This window comes from Labrus bergylta, chromosome 11 (genome assembly GCF_963930695.1).
Source record: "Labrus bergylta chromosome 11, fLabBer1.1, whole genome shotgun sequence".
Lineage (NCBI taxonomy): Eukaryota > Metazoa > Chordata > Actinopteri > Labriformes > Labridae > Labrus > Labrus bergylta.
Window position 1 is genome coordinate 15,677,854 of NC_089205.1, and position 19,622 is coordinate 15,697,475.

Here is a 19,622-nt window from a genome sequence, read left to right on the forward strand (position 1 = left end):
GCCCCAGTGCAGTGCAGCAGCCACTCTGGGAAATGAGACTGACGCTAATGCACCAGTCTAATGATGAGAGAAATCAATAAGTGCAGATCAAAGGGAAAAAAGCCCATGAAGCTTCGTGATTAAACATTAAGGCTGTAGCATCCCGCCCTTTACAAGCACCTTTACTACTGCAGATCTGCTGGGAGTAAACAAGTGGTTTAGGACGAAATTAACAATATATTATTGGTCAATTTTTCTCTTTTTGAATGTGGTCAAACGTTTTTTCTTTTTTAAATCTTGACATCTGAATATCCAAAGTGCTGTTTCAAAAACGCAGTTAGAAAGAGTAAACACAGTGGATGTAATGCAAATTCTGCATAGCAGCACAATCCTCGGCTGGCTCTCCTCCATAAACCTCTGGTGCTGGTGTGGAGGAGAGGGGAAGAAAGGGAGGAGGGGGGAGGGGGGGGGGGAGAAGGAGGCTACGCGCCAGACTGTCCTGCGCCGGCATGAGGTCCGTCAAGTTAGGCAGATATTATTACCGGAAATACCTGCAGTCGCTATTTCAAAATAAGTGTATTAACGTTCAATTTGTTGGTAGGCTATTTGATCTTTGCTTTGGCAGAAAGGTTGTTTTTTGTATTTTACTTGCTAATATCTAATGAGCATAAATTATGTATGTGATTATTATGATGTATAAATTAAAGTATTTTGTCTGGTTTTACCTTGCTGCTTTTATTTTCTTCCCTTATTGCTATCCTGGAGAATTAGTGCTTCTTAACTTATCTTGCTTATAAATGTAATCTTCCTTGTATTGAAGAGGAGAGTGCAGTGTTACAGGGAAGAGGCTATATAAGTTGTCCACGTAACTTTCAGCCCATTTTGAACATGTAACCCTGTGTTGGTATAGACTGCCTTGATTTTCTTTGTCTCATTTGTTCCTTGATTTAAAAAAAATAAAACATTTTACAACTATTATTGCAGCTTTGGGTGGCACTGTTATCCACAACAAATTCCACTCGATGGGACAATAAAGTTTATCCAGAATACAAACAGATTTTGTTGTGAAAAAAATATTTTAATATATTTTATGGACTAAATGTTCCTGGTCAATATGTATCAGGGCTGTGGCCCTGTGACAGCAAATGTATGTGAGATGAGCTTAAAGAGGGCTACATCAGGTTAAATAAATTGAAGCCTTAGCTTCACTTACAACTAATATAAAAGCTCTAATTTTTACTTTTGTCACCGGAAGTGCTCTGTTCTAATCTGGGTAACTTGACACTGGTCCAAAGTTGAGTGGTTGAGTACTGTCTGTGTGCTGCTGCAGCGTGAAAACAGAAGAAGAGAAGGGGAGGAGAAAGTGGCTCATTAGATGCTCTGCTGTAAGGGAGACGTTTCACTTCATCCTTCTTTATATTGAGGAAAGGGAGGAGAAGCGTTCAGACTATTCTTCATTTACAGACAGATTGAAAGGGAAAGTGGTTTCGAGTCTTGGATGAAGACAGGAGCTTCTCAAACTGAATCGAGTGTACCTGGATGTATCAGAGCAGAGGGGAGGCTTTCTGATCACAGCCACTCTTTGGATATGACAGATGAAGAAGGAAATTAATTCAAGAAGAAGAATGATTATTAGAGGAAGCACACTGCTTACACAATTTAGCCTTTTCTTTTAGAGTTTTAAACTACTACGCTTTAAAAATTATCTTGTTTTCTTCCTCCACCACACCTCGTCTGGAGACTCAGATCATAAATCAAACTTCACCACATCTCAACAGAATAGTTTTGAAAGTTTAATTCGGCTGTATTATGGGATATCACGTTCTCATAGCATTTGATCTATTTTAAATAATTACAAAAAAAAAAAAAAAAAACTATTTGCTGATATAGGTTGTTAAATCTGGAACTTTAACATGGCCATCAACACGGACACCGACTTCCTGAAATCTAACCTGGGTGAGGGTGGTGGTGGTGGAGGAGGAACCCAGCCTGCAGACTCCCACGAGACGGAGAAGCTCCTCGCGCTGACCACAGAGCCCGGTGGGAACGGGATGAAGATGTCCACTTCCTTCACCGTCAACATGGACACCGACCGGGGCCTGGAGGCCGACCAGAACGGCCACAGCATGGCGTTGAGGTCAGGCTCCGCCGGGCAGCTGGCCGCCTCCGGCCCCTTGTCCCCCTCCAAGGCCAGCCTGAGCCGCTCCTCCACCGGGAACGCCACCGTGCAGGAGACCCCCAAACCCAAGGATTACCTCATCCTCGTCATCCTGTCCTGCTTCTTCCCCGTGTGGCCCGTCAGCATCGTGGCACTGGTCTACTCCATCATGGTGAGTGTCACTTATTTGTTGAAGTCTCCTTGTAAACAAACTGAAGAGTGAAAAGGGGAAAATCATGGAGCAAAAGGTGGAGCAGGAGAAAATGGAACAGTCAAAATGATTGGCAATAAGAAAACTAAACCTGGTGGTGATCTGTGAACATGTTCATCTCAGTGCTGGATGCTCTGGTGTCTGACAAAGAAATAAGAAGCTTTGGAAATTGACTGTGTTTTGTAAAAATAAAGAAATATCATGTCATACTTTTGATGGAGATGAAGCCTGTGAGAACATGTCAGACTTTAAGGCTGCATACAACCTGCTTCAGAAATCTCCAGTGAGGATGGAGAACAATACAACAATATGCTTTTAAAAACGATTTGTTTATCTCTGAAGTGATCTTTCATGGATTATTATACCCTATAGTAAATGTGAAGTCCATAGCGTGCGACATTTGAATGTGATATTTGAAAATATCGATGGTGACATTTCATAGAAAGATTCCTAAAACGATGGCCATCCAAGTACTTGAAATGTGGACATCCATCCTTTATGAATATTTTCATTCTAAACAATTACATATTTTTACATTTCGAAAATAAGAATTGGAAAAATATATAAAATATGTCAAATTGCACATTGCATAAACTAAATTGTCTGGCTGACAGTCAAAATTCAAGACTGATCTACAGGTTTTAAAAAAGCCAAAAAGCAGAAAATCTCCACCTTTTAAAAGACAGTTGAGACAAATAAAATTGGTGTTTTTATTTGATCAGTTGTCAAATTAGCCACTCATTGATCTTTTTGCATTTCATTATTAAAGTAGCCTTTCAGAAATGAGACTTTTCTTGGTCTGCTTGTGTGGATATGGATATTGATTTAGATCAATATCAGTGCCTGAAGCTGCATCAGTTTCAAATATAAAAATCACATGTCATTTTGGGGGGGGCTTTAAAGGTTTATTTGGGGGCTTTTTACAAGAGAGAGGGGAGAATGATATGCGGGAAAGGACCCTATGTCAGATTACAACCCAGACTGCCCGCCTGGAGGACCACAGTCTCTGTACATTGGGCGCGTGCACTAACCACTGCATTTCTGTCAGCCGGGGGGGGGGGGCTACATTTATTTAAACACAGAAAGAGAGAAAATGTAACCTGGCAGAGAGGTTATTGAAGGCTGCGTGTTAATATCACTGACATGAAGAGGTGATATTAAGAGCCTGTTTAAAAACAAAAACATGGTGTGTGTGATTTGAGGAAAACTATGAATATTAGTTTAGTCATAATTATTATTTTGAACACACAGTCCTTGTTCACATGCTGAGTGTGAATGCACGTGGCTTGTGTAAATAAAATAGCGTCCCTGACAATGTGTTTATTGTGCCTGTTTATATTGCAGTGACGCATTTGAATGTATTGTGCATCCCTGGTGATAAAGTTGACAATAAAGTTGACAGTATGTTATTGCAAACTTAAATATAGCAGGATTTAGTTGCTGGCTACATGTATGTTATCGATGGTAACCCCCGCTTCAGTTTTAAACCCATTGTCTATTACCGTAAAGAAACATCAAAGCTTGCACAATATGCAAGCGATATTGCGGCAAAGGTACAAAACACATTGATAGTAGAATTGAATTGTTCTTGTTCTCGTGCTTGTGCAATAAAACATTCTGCTAGTTCAAAAAATGCTGTAACAGCCAGTCAGAAGTGTTCTTTAATACACCAGCGTTCCTCCTCCCACCCCACTCGTTTCTTTACTTACTGGTGGAAATTAGGAAGTAACAAAGAAAACATGTAAATAAATGCTGACTAGTTGTATTAGGAAAAACAAAGTAGTCAGCATTTATCTAAGGAGGTTATAAATAGTTAAATAGTTTAGAAAGTTATCTGTCAGGTACTGTATTCTGATATTTACTGTACGTGTGAGGTTGCTGCACACACGGGAACTCAGAGAGATGGAGATGGTGCACAGACATGCAGTTCTTATACATAATGTAATATAGCAGCATGGCTTTATCCAAGGCTGGCAGGTCAGGAATCCAGCACTCTTGAATTGTAATTACTTTAATCTTCAGTATAAAAAAAGTCTTTAGCAGACTCACACCCAGCGTGACAAACGCCTTTGCATTCGTGTGCTTGTCCACTGAAGTAATGAAACTGTACATCAGGGTCAAATCCCCTGCTGAATAATACAAAGAGCCTTTATCTTTCCTGGCCCTGCAATTTTTATTCACTTGAACTCCTTCAGTGGGTTTGTGCTTCAGTCCAGGTCAAAGAAGGTTTTGGGCTGAATTTATAGTAAAAGTGCCGATGCTATTACGGAAGAGAAAATGCTATTTTTTTTTAAATATCATAGAACACAAGCCTTTTGTTATTGTTATTGTCTGTCTGTTTGCTGTAAGAAAAAGCAGGACAACACCTTTTAACACACTTCAGCTGCTTCAAAACAACAACAACAACAACAACAACAACAACAACAACAACAACAACAGGACTGCATTCTTACTCGCCACATGCCACTGAACTGTCCAATCAGAGGCTAGGACGACTAAGCTCAAGGCAAACATAAGGAAAACAGCAGAGGTATATTAAGCATATTTCTGTCACTGTTATATAAAAAAAAAACATGTTACATGTAAACATGAGAATACCATTTGTAAATTCTGTAAACTTATTTTACATTATAATGTACCCGTATATTAAATAATATCACACGAGAGGATGTGATGTACAAAATATCAGGACTGCTGTGATTTGATCGTAGGCTAGATGAGTTAGTTGGTGAGTTGGTCTGTTGTTGATTTTTACTTTGTACCACTATTTTCTGCTTTTATAACATTTGTATAAAAGCAATATCACACTCGAGGTCGAGATGTTGTGCTGAATATCAGCACTGCTGTGATTATCTTCGACCCATGATTCAGACAAAGATAATCGCAGTTGTCCTGATATTCAGTAAAACATCACGCCCTTTTGTGTGATATTTCTTAAATACGTTTTTATATATTACGAGCTCAGGAAAATAAGTGACTGCCGAACAAAACAAAGTCTGCCACAAATATATGTGTGTTGGAGCAAGGACACATAAACACAGCTTCAGACTGAACTGTGCATGAAGCAGTTGGCAGTATTCTACCAGCAGTCTTAAAGTGGCATCAGTAGTAGCTGTGTTGTGTCAGGATTTTAACTTCAATGACAGCTTAGCTGCTTTTGGCATAGCTCCTTGTGTTTTTCAGCCCACTTTATTTCTGAAACTATACCACAGCCAGCACTGAAGTCGACTGAGAACCAACACACAGGCGATGCAGTGAGCCCATTACTTCTCTAATATCACTCCTGTGGGCTCTACACACCAAGGGGAATATCAGGCAGTATCCACAAGACAGCCTCAGCAAGCCATCATCAGGAACCCACTGATATTCACAAGTCAGCCGCTTGCTAATGGCACACAGAGTGAGAGAGAGAGAGAGAGAGAGAGAGAGAGAGAGCGAGAGAGAGAAGGCTTTGACAGAGGGCATAAGAAAAGTGAAGGAGGGAGAAACTGGAGCCGGCCACTAACTCAATAGAAGGCTAGAGAAGTCAATTTAGTTTCTCTGCAGAGGGCAGATAGCAGCAGTTGGCCAACGCTGCGACAGCTATCAACATCCTCTCTCATTCCTGGGTGTATGTGGAAAGCGAATATGGGCCCTCGTAAAGAAGATCACTACAAGGGCAGATGGATGCGAGAGAAACGGAAAATGGCAATAAAGTAGTTCCTATCACTGGATTAGAAAGGAATTGAATCAGATACCGCACTGATGTCAGATAAGTGCAAGTGAGCCCCATAGCAGGAACATAGAGGTTTAAACAACACTTACATTGTGAACAAATGAAGCAAAAGTAATGTGGTTGGTACCACAAGATGTAGCATCAGAGTGGAAGCTGCTGGCTAAGTGCTCATAATCTCCTCGCCCATGTGAAATGGATACTTTTAGGAAGTTCAACAGAAAAAAAAAAGTTGGTGCTTAACTCATGTTGAGATGCTATGCGTGGATGGTGTGGTGGAGGGGAGGTCAGAGGACTAGTAAAAATGATGCACATGTTGCTTTTTTGAACCTGTGTAATGGCAGAGATGAAAATATTGAGTTAGCAGTGGTTACATAGATAATGAGTGTGTCACAGTTTGATAGGTGCATTCAGTAAATTTTGGATCATTTTTTTTTGGTTTTCAGACCCCTTTGCTGAGAAAAATGTTCACTGTTTCGTTGATCATTTCGTCTGACACCTACTCTGTAGCAGCAGTTTCAGATATTAAAACTAATTGTATAGAAATAGCTCATCTAATGGTCTTGTTTGCTTTTCGTAGTTCATATTGAGGCATCAGCATTCATTTCAGTCTTTTTCATAACCAGATAAAAAAGCATTAAAAAGTAAATATTTCCTTCAGTATAGAGACAAAATAAGTTAACGTTACATTAACATCTGTCAGGACACAAATGATAGTGTGGTTATAGGTTGTCTTTAAATTAAAGGGGCTAATGAAGCATGTGTGTTTCAAGCTGTTCCAGTGTTCTCAAGAGGCAAGTGAGTCAAAATAAGGATTGGCTTACATCCAGTCTGAGGTATTGATAGTGTTGCTTTTTTTCCTTTATGGTATTGGTGACACATAATCTTCACACTAGTTATGCCCAGCAGCATATACTTGAACTTGTATGTAGCAACCCTTTTCTGTGTTTTAATCCTGTAAAGACCCAAATGAAGTACCATCAAGTATATTCTCCCTCATACAGCCATGTAAAAGAATTAGCATCTTTCTCTACTAGCAGATGGTGCATTGCTAACAACATAGCGGCCAAAAGTTACATCCATCATCACCCACCACCACTTCCAGCAGCAGGACCACCTAAAAGCCGACTTCCAGCTGGCTGCCGCCACAGATCAGTGAGATCTGCTGTGGTGGGGAAGGCTTGTGGCTGGCAAACATGGAATGTGTGCAGTCAATTATGTGGATTGGAGAGGCAGGGCTTTTTACTGCCCACACCAGCCTATCCCAGTAATGGGAAGGCCCCAAACTGCAGGAGCGTTATTGCATGCTCAGCAGATTTGCCTGTGAAATATGGGCTTGCATTGCTGCACTGAATGGATGGGTTTGTGTGTGTGTGTGTGTGTGTGTGTGTGTGTGTTTTTGTGCATGTGTGTGTGTGTGTGTGTGTGTAGGAAAATGACTTCTTATTAGCAATCTTATGCAGTAGGTATGGGGGAGAGCGATCATACTGTGTTTCCAATAATATTAAACTTATCCAAAAAGAAAAGTAGAAACTGTTCGTGTTCTGGTAGTGAACTAATAACATTTTATTTTCACTTTGCCTAAAAGGGAAATATAGAAGCTAACAACGTCATATTGCAGATACAAGTGGTGGCAGTAGAGCAACATGGGGGAGGGGTGTTGGGTGTGGGGAAGGGTATCATCTGTTATATTTATTTGTTTAATCAAACAATGATAGCAAGAATAAATCAAGTTATTGTTTATTTACTATATAATATATAATTATGATGTGTTGATTTATTCAGGTTGTATTATCCATTTTTCTGAATACCTGGCTTAAGCATGTAACATTCAAATTTGCCTCAGAATAGTGTTATTAAGCAAATGTTAGCTTGCTAAGCCCAAGTTGTAAAAAGGCTCGAGGTTACACCAAAACTGGCACTATTGGTGTTGAGATAGCGAGGTGTCTGATTGGTAGTTACAGCTATCTGTCCTGTATCATTCTGATACCTATTTAGTAAAGGTTGTAATCAGCCAAGAGTGGACAGGACAGCCACTACTTTGTAGATGTTTGGGTAAACCCATCACTGATATCTGCATGTTTCTTGTTAAAAGTGCACTGAGCCATGAACTAGATTGTAAAACTTGGAACAGGTTTACACCATCAAAGCCTTGTGTTGTTCTAGTGCTAACACTTGTTTTTAGTTCTGATGCTAACCAATGCAATTAAAATTTATAAGCTGCCGCAGCAGCAGAGACGATGCATTTTAAAGTTCCAAGAATGAGAGCTCTGCGATCTGACAGATTTGATCATCTGACCACGTTGAGTGCTTTGCAATTTTAATGGAGATTCTAGTGTAACAAGGCTCGGTCTGAAAGCCCTGTTAGCTGTTAGAGGCTGCGATGCTCCTTACACCTGAGACCAAAGTGGTTTAAGCCAAGTGACTCTGAGTCCCAACAACAGCCTTGTTCTCTCTCCTTCTTTAAACATATTATTGCTATCTGAATTATCCTCATTCCTCAATTTTGAAAAAATATGTGTTTTAATTTGTGTGCATTTAGATGATTATCTGTACACAAAAGAAGGTGATATCAAATTAAGAAAAACGTAACTTCTGAAAGGAAGTAATAGGTGTAAATGGAAATAAAAAACTGTAATTTGATCCAAATAGTACAGAACAGAACAACACAAAGCTCCTGGTTGTACACTGTCCCCCTCCACCAGGCTGCTGCTGCTGCTGGCCTCCATTATTATTTAATGACAAGGGAGAAGGAGAGCACTCACTGACTTACTTCACCACCCTATGCTGAACACATGAAGTACAAAGAGACAGAGTAGTGTGTGTGTGTGTGTGTGTGTGTGTGTGTGTGTGTGTGTGTGTGTGTGTGTGTGTGTGTGTGTTTGTGTTACGGTCTCCTAAACACAACAAAAATTGAACCCAAAGGCTCAGAAAATTGGAGACCAGAACGTATTAAGATGCCACAAAAAGTAAGAAATGTCCCCTTAACCAAAATAAAGATAAACAATGAAAGAAACAAATCAAAAGAGAAGTGAAAAACCGGCCAAAAAGAACAAAAGACAGGAAGGTCATGAGCCAACCACCACAGGCCTCCACCACCATCGTTCTGAACACCTCTAAAAAAAAAAAAAAAACTAATGAGAGCAAAAGCCCAAAATAAAAAGGACTAAAATTAAAATGACAAAGCCCACCCCACTATGTGTCTGCAATTATTTCTCTTTATTTTTGTATCTTTACAGGAGATAAAACCTAATTACCTAATTTCGTAAGTCTATTATTTCATCATTAATGTGTCGGAATAAGCAGGCTACATATGCCATGTTTTCTGAAAGGAACGTACATTGATTGAAGGTGCTGATGTTGCTTTTCTCTGTGACGTGAGTCCAGATCAATAACAGGCTCCACTGGGACTGTGTCAGTACCACAGCCTCACACTGCAGACCTGAAAGTGAGAAGCTGAAGCATGTGTTAAAGAGAAACTATCTCTTCTTTTACTGTCAGGAGCCCAGATTGACATGGGCATTGATTTAGCTTGTGTGTCTGAAGTCAGATTGAGATTGTAACAAACACACTGTTTGTCATTTAAAAAACAGTTTTCAGTATTTTACTCTTTGAGTTACCTTTCAGTTATTATTAACATTCGTCAGTTAAAAGTCCTGAGATTGAAGGCCTCGTTATAGAATGATTTACAAACTACTGAATAAATTATGCTGACTTACTGTAATTGGACCTTAAATCTATTTCAGACACTTGCCATGCCACATGACAAACCCTAATATGTCTGAAAACCAAGTAAAATCTCACCAACAAGCAGTTCAGATCAAATGTATTGTAACAGATTTAGTTTAGTACTATTTCTGTTGAAAGCCTTACATCATGTTGGAAAAAACATAGGCAAATACAGACAAAGACAAATATAAGAATTACATATCTTATAGCCTACATGCTTTAGAATTAAATACATTAGTAGACACTCTTGTTCTGTACAGATCAATTGGATATAAAAAGCCATATTCATTCAGGCTCCATTTTTTTTCTTTTCATATCTTACGGCACAACCCATTTTGAATTCTTCATTATGTTCTCAAACACGTAAAACATTTTTCATATTATTGCTCATTTTAAAGAACTTCTGAGACAAGTCTCTGTTTAAAAGCACCTGGTTCATTGGAACAGTCTGGGATCTGTGGGATCTACACCACAGACAGCCTGGAGACAGAGAGGCTCATGGGAGGGTTAGAGGATAAAGTCACTGAAGGAAAGCATGAAAGAGGGAGGGAGGTCTCTCTCTCTCTCTCTCCCTCTCTCTCCCTCTCTCTCCCTCTGTCTCTCTCCCTCCTTCCCTCTCTCCCTCTCTCTCTCCCTCTGCAGTGTAATCTTATCTCACTTGGAGGCAACCCTGACTCTGCACCCTGAATATTGATTGAGTGAGCCAGTCAAGAAGACACACACAATTTATTGTGATCTCATATGTGTTGCTTGGATTATTTCTTTCTGTAATCAATTGGGATGGATTACTTGGGAGTCCCTTCCGTCTCTGTGATGATATTTAAAGAGGAATGTATGAAATACTGACTTAAAAATAAATGTGTTTAAATGAGGAACTAATACATTCAAAGCAAATATAAAATTTCACCAACGCCTCCCCTTCATATCCTATCCTAATACACCTGTGCCTTGTGTAATCTTTTGTACCATTGTATTCCTCTCATAAAGAGATAAGTTATTGTAATTGTAAGAGGCTAATCATTATACAGTGTTGTCTTTGTACAGTCGTACTTGCTTATCATATGCCATACTGTATAAGGCTATATTTATTTTTTATAATATATATTTTGTACTTTAATTTCAGGACATGTGACCATTAACTTAACTTCAGCACCATGGACAGTGTAACTGTGATTTAATATCAGATGAGTCTATTTCCTGCTGTGCTGAACACAGGGGCGCTTTCCGAATAGCCACAGTTCAGTAGGCAGTACGTACTATTCAGTAGAGAGTTTCAGTATACTGAACTTTCGTGGTCATTCAGTATGCATTTTTTGTCTCCACCTCAGTATACTGAACATTTCAGCATTGATACTAACTTCAGGGTTTTATGCAGTATGGATCAGATGCGTGCTTTCAGGAAATGAATTGTATTTTACCACCCACAATGCTGTGCGAAATTAAACGTAAATCGTCACTTCGCGTCCGCCTCCAAATCAAAACAAACGAACGTGGATTAATTTAATCTTAATTTAAAGTCCCTACAGAAATCGTTACTTTTAATTAACAACAGAAAATATAACAAATGTCTGCATTATCATAAACCTTTCCCTCTCTATTTAAATAATGATTTCACTATTTAAATGCGTCTTTATTGGTTTATTTTACTTTATATTCTGTATATTACTGTCTTTCGTTTGTATTTTCCTTCATGTACTGTATGTTATTTAGTTATTTAATCTGTTTTTTTACTTTGATTTATTGTTTTTTTTTTACCTGACTGTATATGCGCATTACTCCTCTTGAATAATGCTAAACAAAAAAACCAACAAAAAAAAATGGGTGGATGCGGACGGTTCTGGTAACGTAAATGACGTCACTTCCATACTGAATGAATCAGACGCAGTAGGAACAAATATCTGCCTACTGAATAGTAGGTACTAAACAGTATACAGCACGGATAGTAGGTACTGTCTACTGCCTACTGCCTACTGAAAGATTGAGTAGGTACTTGGCAATTCGGATGCACCCACTGTCTGGTTAAACAGACAGTTTCAGCACCACGGACAGCTCCCAATGTAAAAGATGCCGCAATCACACTGCAACACATTACTGGCCTTATTGCACTGACGGTTTGAGACAAGAACAGAAGCTTTGTTATATGAACACTATTTCACCTTCTCTCTCTTTTTTATGTAAGACTCTGTGTAACAGAGGGTATAAATGGCACCTTTTTAAAAAAAAAGTGTTTACCCTTCTGAGTCCAATTTCTAAACAGTGTTACTGGGACATGGATCAGAGCACTGGTGTAAACCAGCTCACAGTAGTTGATGCAGGCTGACTGCAGTACTTTTAACAGCTGTTAAAGTTCGCTGAGCCCGAGTAGCTCTGGATTGAGATCTAGTGAGTGGACCAGCCACAGAAACACCTGATTTTATATTTCTATCATGAAAGAATTCTGGGACAATTTTGATCTCCTCGCATGTTGCATCTGATTTGAAAATCCCTGATCTGGCAGAAGGTTAGATGTCCTGCAGGATTCAAAATAGTTTTGTTTGGCGAAGTGAGTTGCCACACAAACATAATCAACACCATCACACTTTCAGCAGACTGCAGTGTTTTCACTCTGCGTGATGAATGCATAGAGCCACACAACCAGAGCGAGACAGCAGGAATTGGAAATCACCCGAGCAGACAGGCGGTGTTTTTGAAGCTCTCCCCTGTCCAATGTTCCTTACCACAATTAAACCTGTTATTGCTGGTTTGTGTAGAAAGAAAATATGACTCTTTTTGGTTTGTACTTCTCAGACTACCTTAGTGTTAAGCTGGGACAAGTTATAGATTCTTATTAATATAATATTGGCCCATGGCTCTAGTACAACACTATACATCACTTAACCACCTGTAGACACTCTATTTGAATCACTGACCTGGCTCCTAAAAACATGTTGATTTTCCTTCCCTGTGTGTTGTCACCTACATATGTATACAGTACAATGGTCTGTTGTATACATATAAATAATTTCTGAACCAGAATATATCAACAAACAGGCAGATTTCTTTCTATATGATTCACATATTTAGCAAAGCCATTTGAGGACTAAAGCAACTTGTTCTTAAACAAGTTGCTTTAGTTGTCATAAACAACCATCTTTTACTAAACAGATTTTAATTTTCCTGAAAATTACTCAGTACGTTCTTAAACATCTGTAGTTTAAAAACAAATGTTACACAATGGGAAAAACTGGGACTACTTGAGGCCATTTGTTGAGTTAGTATTAAGGGTGGCTTTATTGTATTGACTCAAAATAAACTACAGCACCCACGTTCATCACAATAAAGGTCAGTGCAGACATTGTTGGGAGCTGAAGAATATGCTGTATATGTTAATGTTTGTTTTTATAGATGTGAGTAGAATGAATTCACTGTGTACGTTGATCTGACCGTGGAAATCCCAACAACAAGTAAAATATAGAAAACCAGCTTCTTTAAGCATAAAAGCAAAATCAGCGTCACTTAATATGTCCTTCATTTATTTTAGTAGAATGATGAAAAAAAAGAGGTTTTACAGGCAGTATCATATATTCCAAAGAGTTTAAAAAAACATTTGAAATTACTTTTGACCCCACAAAAGAAATCAGTATTACATTTAGTCTTTCTTCAATGTCAAAATTAATGACAACATTTTTATATTTTTTATTTGACATACTTAATTAATCAGCGAAGGGAAGTTCTGGTCTATATTCGCCTATTTAGAGACTCACACACACAGGTACAAAATACACACACAAACAGGACCTATATGGACATGCATTAATGGAGAGATGTCAGAGTGAGGGGCTGCACATGCAAGAGGGCCAGAGCAGTTGGGGATTTAGTGAGTTGCTCAAGGGCATCTCAGCAGCACTCGGGGAGTGACCTGGCAACTCTCCAGCAACAAGACCAACATCCATACTTTAGTCCCCCGGGACTTAAACAGGCGATCCTCCGGTTCCCAACTCATGTCAGACTGAGCTACTGCCATCCAGATGTTGTGAATTAAACAGTTTTTGTTTTGTGTTTGAAAGTAATGGCTATAGTCCCATTCACCCTCTCACACACACACACACACACACACACCGATCAATCAATCTGATGGCAGGGACTGCTTAGTGCCCAACTGTCCATCAATACTCATCACATTAACACACATGCACTGCAACTTGGGGTTTAGTGTTCTGTCCAGGGACACTTTGATATGTAGACTGTGGAAGCTGGGGATCAAACCACCAACCTATCAAATCAGAGACAATCAACTTTACCCCCGAGCCACAGCTGCCCTGGCTATATGTGGAATGTGTTTACCAGTATCACAAGCTGACAGCCCTCAAAGTTAAATAGAAAACAAGGTTTCTAAGACTATTTTAACATCAATCATTTAATGTTGTTTTGGGACTGAAAGCAATTCTTGGTAGAGCCTTCCCATTTGTCATGCACATATGCATAAATCATCCTGTCTCCATACATAAAGCAATATACAAACAACATTAGGTTGATCTACAACACCTTCACACTGCAACTCTCACCTTCTCCATCCTATTGGCTCTTTAAGTCACATCCTTCAATCAATCTCAGTCTGTCAATTTGCAATAGACCTTTTCATCATTCAAAGCTTGGAATAAATGGCTTTACATTTTTTCCTTATCGAGCTCTCTGCATGTGTGTCATTTCTCCTTCAAAATAACTTGGCTTTTGATTAACAGAGCACCTCCAGATGAATATTTCTAAGTATATCTGTCAGAGAGTTGCTGGAGAGAGTCAAGCTGTTGTGAAAGGAAATCTCTCTGGTCTATGTACAAAACAAACTGTAAATGTACTAGTTTTGGCAACCCCATTGCGTCAATTTGGCTTGGCTTGTGTCAAGGATTTGTGGAAATATTCTACCATCTAATCAGACATATGATAATGACAGAGGGTCTCATTTAAATCTATTTTGCTCCAATAGCTGATTTGTACCATGAATTTAAAGGAATAACAGAAATATGTATTTACCAATTTTTTTTTGATCTCATGCTCTGGTTTAGAGAAATGTGTGTTTTCTTTGCCAGAATCCCATTTTTATGTCTGTGTAATAATGACCTTATTCTTGGCACACACACCTTGATTGACATTATCTGCCAGATGTTCCTTGTGCTAATACCTTGTGCTTTTGTGTGCCTCCAGTCCAGAAACAGTCTCCAGGTGGGGGACATTGACGGGGCCCGGAGGCTGGGGCGGCTGGCTCGCCTGCTCAGTATCGTCGCCATCGTGCTGGGCATAGTCACCATCGTCGTCGGTATCTCAATGTCAGGTGTGGAAACAAAGAAAAACAGACAAATATCAGAATACAATGATACAAATGACACTTCTTCTGTAGACTACATGTGTTTTGTATTTCAAGTTAAAACTGCTATTTTCAATATTTGATAATGACTCACATTACCATACAGTGTACGGTAGCGTTTTAATGACCTTATATTATAATTTAGCATACGTTTGTAGAACATGGTTTTTTGTTTTTTTTTGCTTAAAATGATGTATGTAAGGTATTTTTTTCACGTGCGCGCACACACACACACACACACACACACACACACACACACACACACATACACACACACAGGGCTTTAACAAGACTACAAAGGGAACCTACTGCATTACAATTACAGTGTGATACATAACACTACCTCACATGCATGAGTTGTGTGTTTTTCTATATTCAACCTCAGCACATTTCGAAGCCCTGTGTGTGTGTGTGTGTGTGGGTGTGTGTGTTTAGATTGATTTAGCACTGCAGTGGCTGTGGTGGGCTGACTGTGCACAAGCTCCCCTACCTCTCAGTGTCTTTGACATTTCCAGTCAAAATAGTGAATCTGATGGAGAGTTGAAGATGTCTTTGGGTACAACCTGATGTTCTCTAACGGTGCCACTCTTCTCTTCTTCTTTCTCTTGCAGTAATCTAGTCACGGCGAGGAAGAAACCTACTGTCAAAGTCAGAACACGGATGCAACACGGGGGCAAAATGCTCATTCAAAAAAATAAAAATAAAATAAAAGTACAATTCCTTATTTATACAACCACACAGAATGCGAGAAAAATAGGAAACTCATGACAGTAGGTACTGCAGCAAGTAAACAAAAGAAAAAACATTCAGAGATGCATGCATTAGAATCCAGTAACAATTGCTTGACGAAAAACCTGATGTAGAATTGTTCCGGTTAAAAACAGAGGAAAAAAGAAAATGCAGAATTGAATGTGGAGGACTCAAAATTGTGTCTTTGTGGGATTTCGAACTTCTTAAAATGAAGAGGACGATTGGAGCAAAGAGCAAATAGACACTTTCTTTGTCTGGGATGGAGCTGCTTTAAAAAAGAATTTAGGGTTTGGACTTCAACCTTCAGACGGCTGCAAATAATCCTCATATTATTCTCCACTGAACCTCTTGCATTCAAAACATATACAGCTACGAATATATTTGAAATATAAATATATGGATATATATATATATATATAGATGTACATTTTATAAAATGTTTGTATGCAAAGTGTTGCTGGGTTTGTTGTGACAAATAGCTGCTCTGTCAGCATCAGTGGAAACTTCAAGCTTTGTGGAGAAAGGACAAGGAACACAATTTTGATTCTGTTATTGATTATGATTTTTTGAATCTAAAAAAAAAGGAGACCAACCGCATGCCTGAATGTAGATAACCAAAATCCTGCCTTCCTTTGTTCTGACTGTTATTACACGTCTGGAGAAACTGAAACGTTTGCACATGGAAGAGTGATTTGTGTACATTATGTGAGTTCAGCCACTGTTGAATGTGTGAGAAGTGTCGTCTAACCCCAGTTCCCTTTTTGTATGTCTCAAGTCTCTTCAACCTTGCCTTGCTCTGGCAGAGACTGAAACGCATGGCAAACCTCTCAAAATCTTTCAACTCTTTATTTCCCGTCACAACATTAATGATTTATTTATCAACCACAACATGTGTTTAGATGTCTGCTGTCCTTCAGTTTTTTTTGTTGTTTTTTTGCCCGTACTGTTAAACTCATTTTAAATATATATTCCTCCATTTGCCGTGTTTCCATTGTTATACAGTGACTGTTTCATGCCATAGTTTCACTGTCTCCCTCTCTTGTAATGGTATCAAATGTATTTATATTGGAAAATATATATATATGCAATATGTACGCATGCTACGTGCCAAACAGGCCCAATACACACATATTTATTTTGTTGAAAATGATCAGGCCTCTGGTTTTGACCTGAGAAATAACAAAAGCATTTAAATAATCTTTCTTTTTTTAAATCACAGCACGACAGATTGTCTGTATTTGTCACTTTATCGAAGGAGACTTCAAAGTATCACATTGCCTGTCACTAAGCAGGACTGTTATATGGACACCGTGCAGGCTCATGCTACAAGCACAGGTTACATCACTGTTAGATCACGTGGCGTCTTTTTAAAAGGTTTTCTTCGGGCATTATTGCTTTACTTTACTTGAATCAAGAATAACTTGAGCAACTTCTCGTGCAAGGCATAAAAAGTGACACGATTCTTTTTTTTGTATAAGGGCTCGTACAAGTGAAGAGAAATGTATAATATGCACCAAAAGTGATATCACTAAGCTGTAAAGTGAAAATAATCACTGTAAGTCTAAATCTGCAGTCATGTTTAGCGTCAGCACTGTAACCTCAATGATTTGTGCTAAATGGGTTATCTTCATTCTAATTCATATTTCTAAAAAATAATAATTCATGAATAAAAAGATGACTTTCTTAATCCCAACATCAGAAAGCAGCAAAACTCCAAAGTGTTTACTACCAAACTGTAGTGGGAATATACATACTTAACAAAGTGATGAAATGGTTCATCCGCTCTGATCACAGAGTGGATGCTACTGCTTTAACATACAAGATAACATATGTTTTTGTCTCTTTTGTCATGGAGCCAGATGTCTAACCTGTAAGCTCTGCTCTGTCTGTGAAAACACTTCAAACCATCTTTTCATCCCTAAATATTGACGTGTTCATTTTCCACTATATTGTATGTGCCAGTTTTCATCTCTGTGGTGTACATTTAGCATGTCTTGAAATAAATGTTACCATGCATGGTCCAAGTTTGGCCTTTGGATGATGCACTCATTTGTTTACCGACAGGCAGAAATTATTTTAGAAGAGGTGCCGTGAAGACACTTCAGCCATGCTGGCTCTGTTTGTGATGCTTTATATGTTCGTCATCTAAGTTTTAGCATTTAGGCAAGCTAACATTTGCAAACAAGCCCTAAATACAAGGTACAGCTGAAGCTGATGAGGAGTGTCATTTAAACTTTAACCCTAGACAACCTTTTACTCGATGATGGGGCAAGATGAAAAGCTAGAAGTGCTCAAGGGTGATTACAGTTCATCCTGAACGGACGACGAATAATACTCTGAGCAAAGTTGCACACACAGTTCTCGCAATATTTGCTAAAAAAAATGAGTAAAATATCACTAATGAGCCACTTTAGACTCAAACTGTGAATTTATGAGGGATGCAATCAAGTATGCAAACATCATTATGGCGCTACAAAAGAAAACTGGATTCGTCACACCTCTACAGGAAGTGGGAACAATAATACGTTTACTTGTGAAGTTGCAAGGGATTAAAAAAATAAAAGTAGTATTTTATGTGTAGTGTTTAGTGTTGACTCAGATTAATTTCACTCTGCAGTAAAGCTGCAGTATTGTATTGCACTACATTGTAAAGTTGTTGTTTAGATCATACCTGAACCCTGTACATACAGCAGCTCCTGATCCACAACTGTGTCTCAAAGACCATAAACACCATTTATCATGGCACCCATGACTGCAGGTTATAAATGGGCCTGGACAAAAGCAAAACAAGGAATTCTTGACAAATGTTGCCTCCCACACCTACACCAACTGCAGACTAATGGCCTGAAGCATTTCTTACACAACTACACCACTAAAAGATCAAAATCCTTCTTCCACATCTCAAGGACAGAGCTTTTTCCAGGTTCTGTTATTCACCAAAAAACATTAATAAACATCTGTTGAGAAAAGAGATAGAGGCTGTTATGTCACTAGACAATGGAGCCTCCCTGCACTTGCATTTTAATATATACTATTATTAAAATACCCATCTGATTTCTTCAGAGCAAGATTTGTCTCAAACATTTCACCTGCCGTGAACACACACACACACACACACACACACACACACACCTGAGTTTGTCAGAAGTAACTGTAGTGTGAACTTTCTAAGTGAGCGACTCTGGTGCTTACTTCTGCTTGGGCGGCGTTCAGTTTGAGTGGCTGAAATATTCAGGAGTCCAACACATTCAGCACCTTTGCCGTGTGCGGGTACACATTTTGCTCCAAATTTAGACTTCAGCACAGGATTTCCCTTCAAAAGGAAGTGAGGTATTCAGGGAAGGATGGAAATGCTTGTGCAATTGCTGGAACACAAGAAAAAAGGACATTTAAAAGCTGCAGTCTAGCCAGTTTGTGTTTGCTTTTAGTGTTTTCTTCGTGAGAAAAGCATCAAAGAGAGGGAACGAGGACAAAACACCTAAATATATCCTCCTCAGTCCATTTCAGTGAGTTGCTTTGATTTGTATTCAAGTCCAGTGTCAGTCTGAGGCTGAGACAAAAAAACACATTGTTTCTCAGATTCCCACACCGCCGACAACAATCTGCTTTTAACGATGCAAACACGAGCTGCAATCCTTTCCATCTCACATGAGCGATTCAGCTCAAGCTTTCAATATCACTCGTCAATTTGTGTTCCAGGAGGATCTCAATCAAAAAGAGCTGCGTGGGCTCTGCCAGGTAC

At 39.0% G+C, this 19,622-nt stretch overlaps 1 protein-coding gene across 1 annotated transcript; it reads left to right on the forward strand.

Moving 5' to 3' along the window:
* The first annotated feature begins 1,305 nt into the window (after positions 1–1,305).
* On the forward strand, positions 1,306–17,904 carry trarg1a (trafficking regulator of GLUT4 (SLC2A4) 1a). The gene is made up of 3 exons (XM_020639307.2): positions 1,306–2,309; positions 14,971–15,097; positions 15,742–17,904. The coding sequence occupies exons 1-3, from the start codon at positions 1,893–1,895 to the stop codon at positions 15,747–15,749; spliced, it is 552 nt and encodes a 183-aa protein (XP_020494963.1). The 5' UTR covers positions 1,306–1,892; the 3' UTR covers positions 15,750–17,904.
* Positions 17,905–19,622: the final 1,718 nt, after the last annotated feature.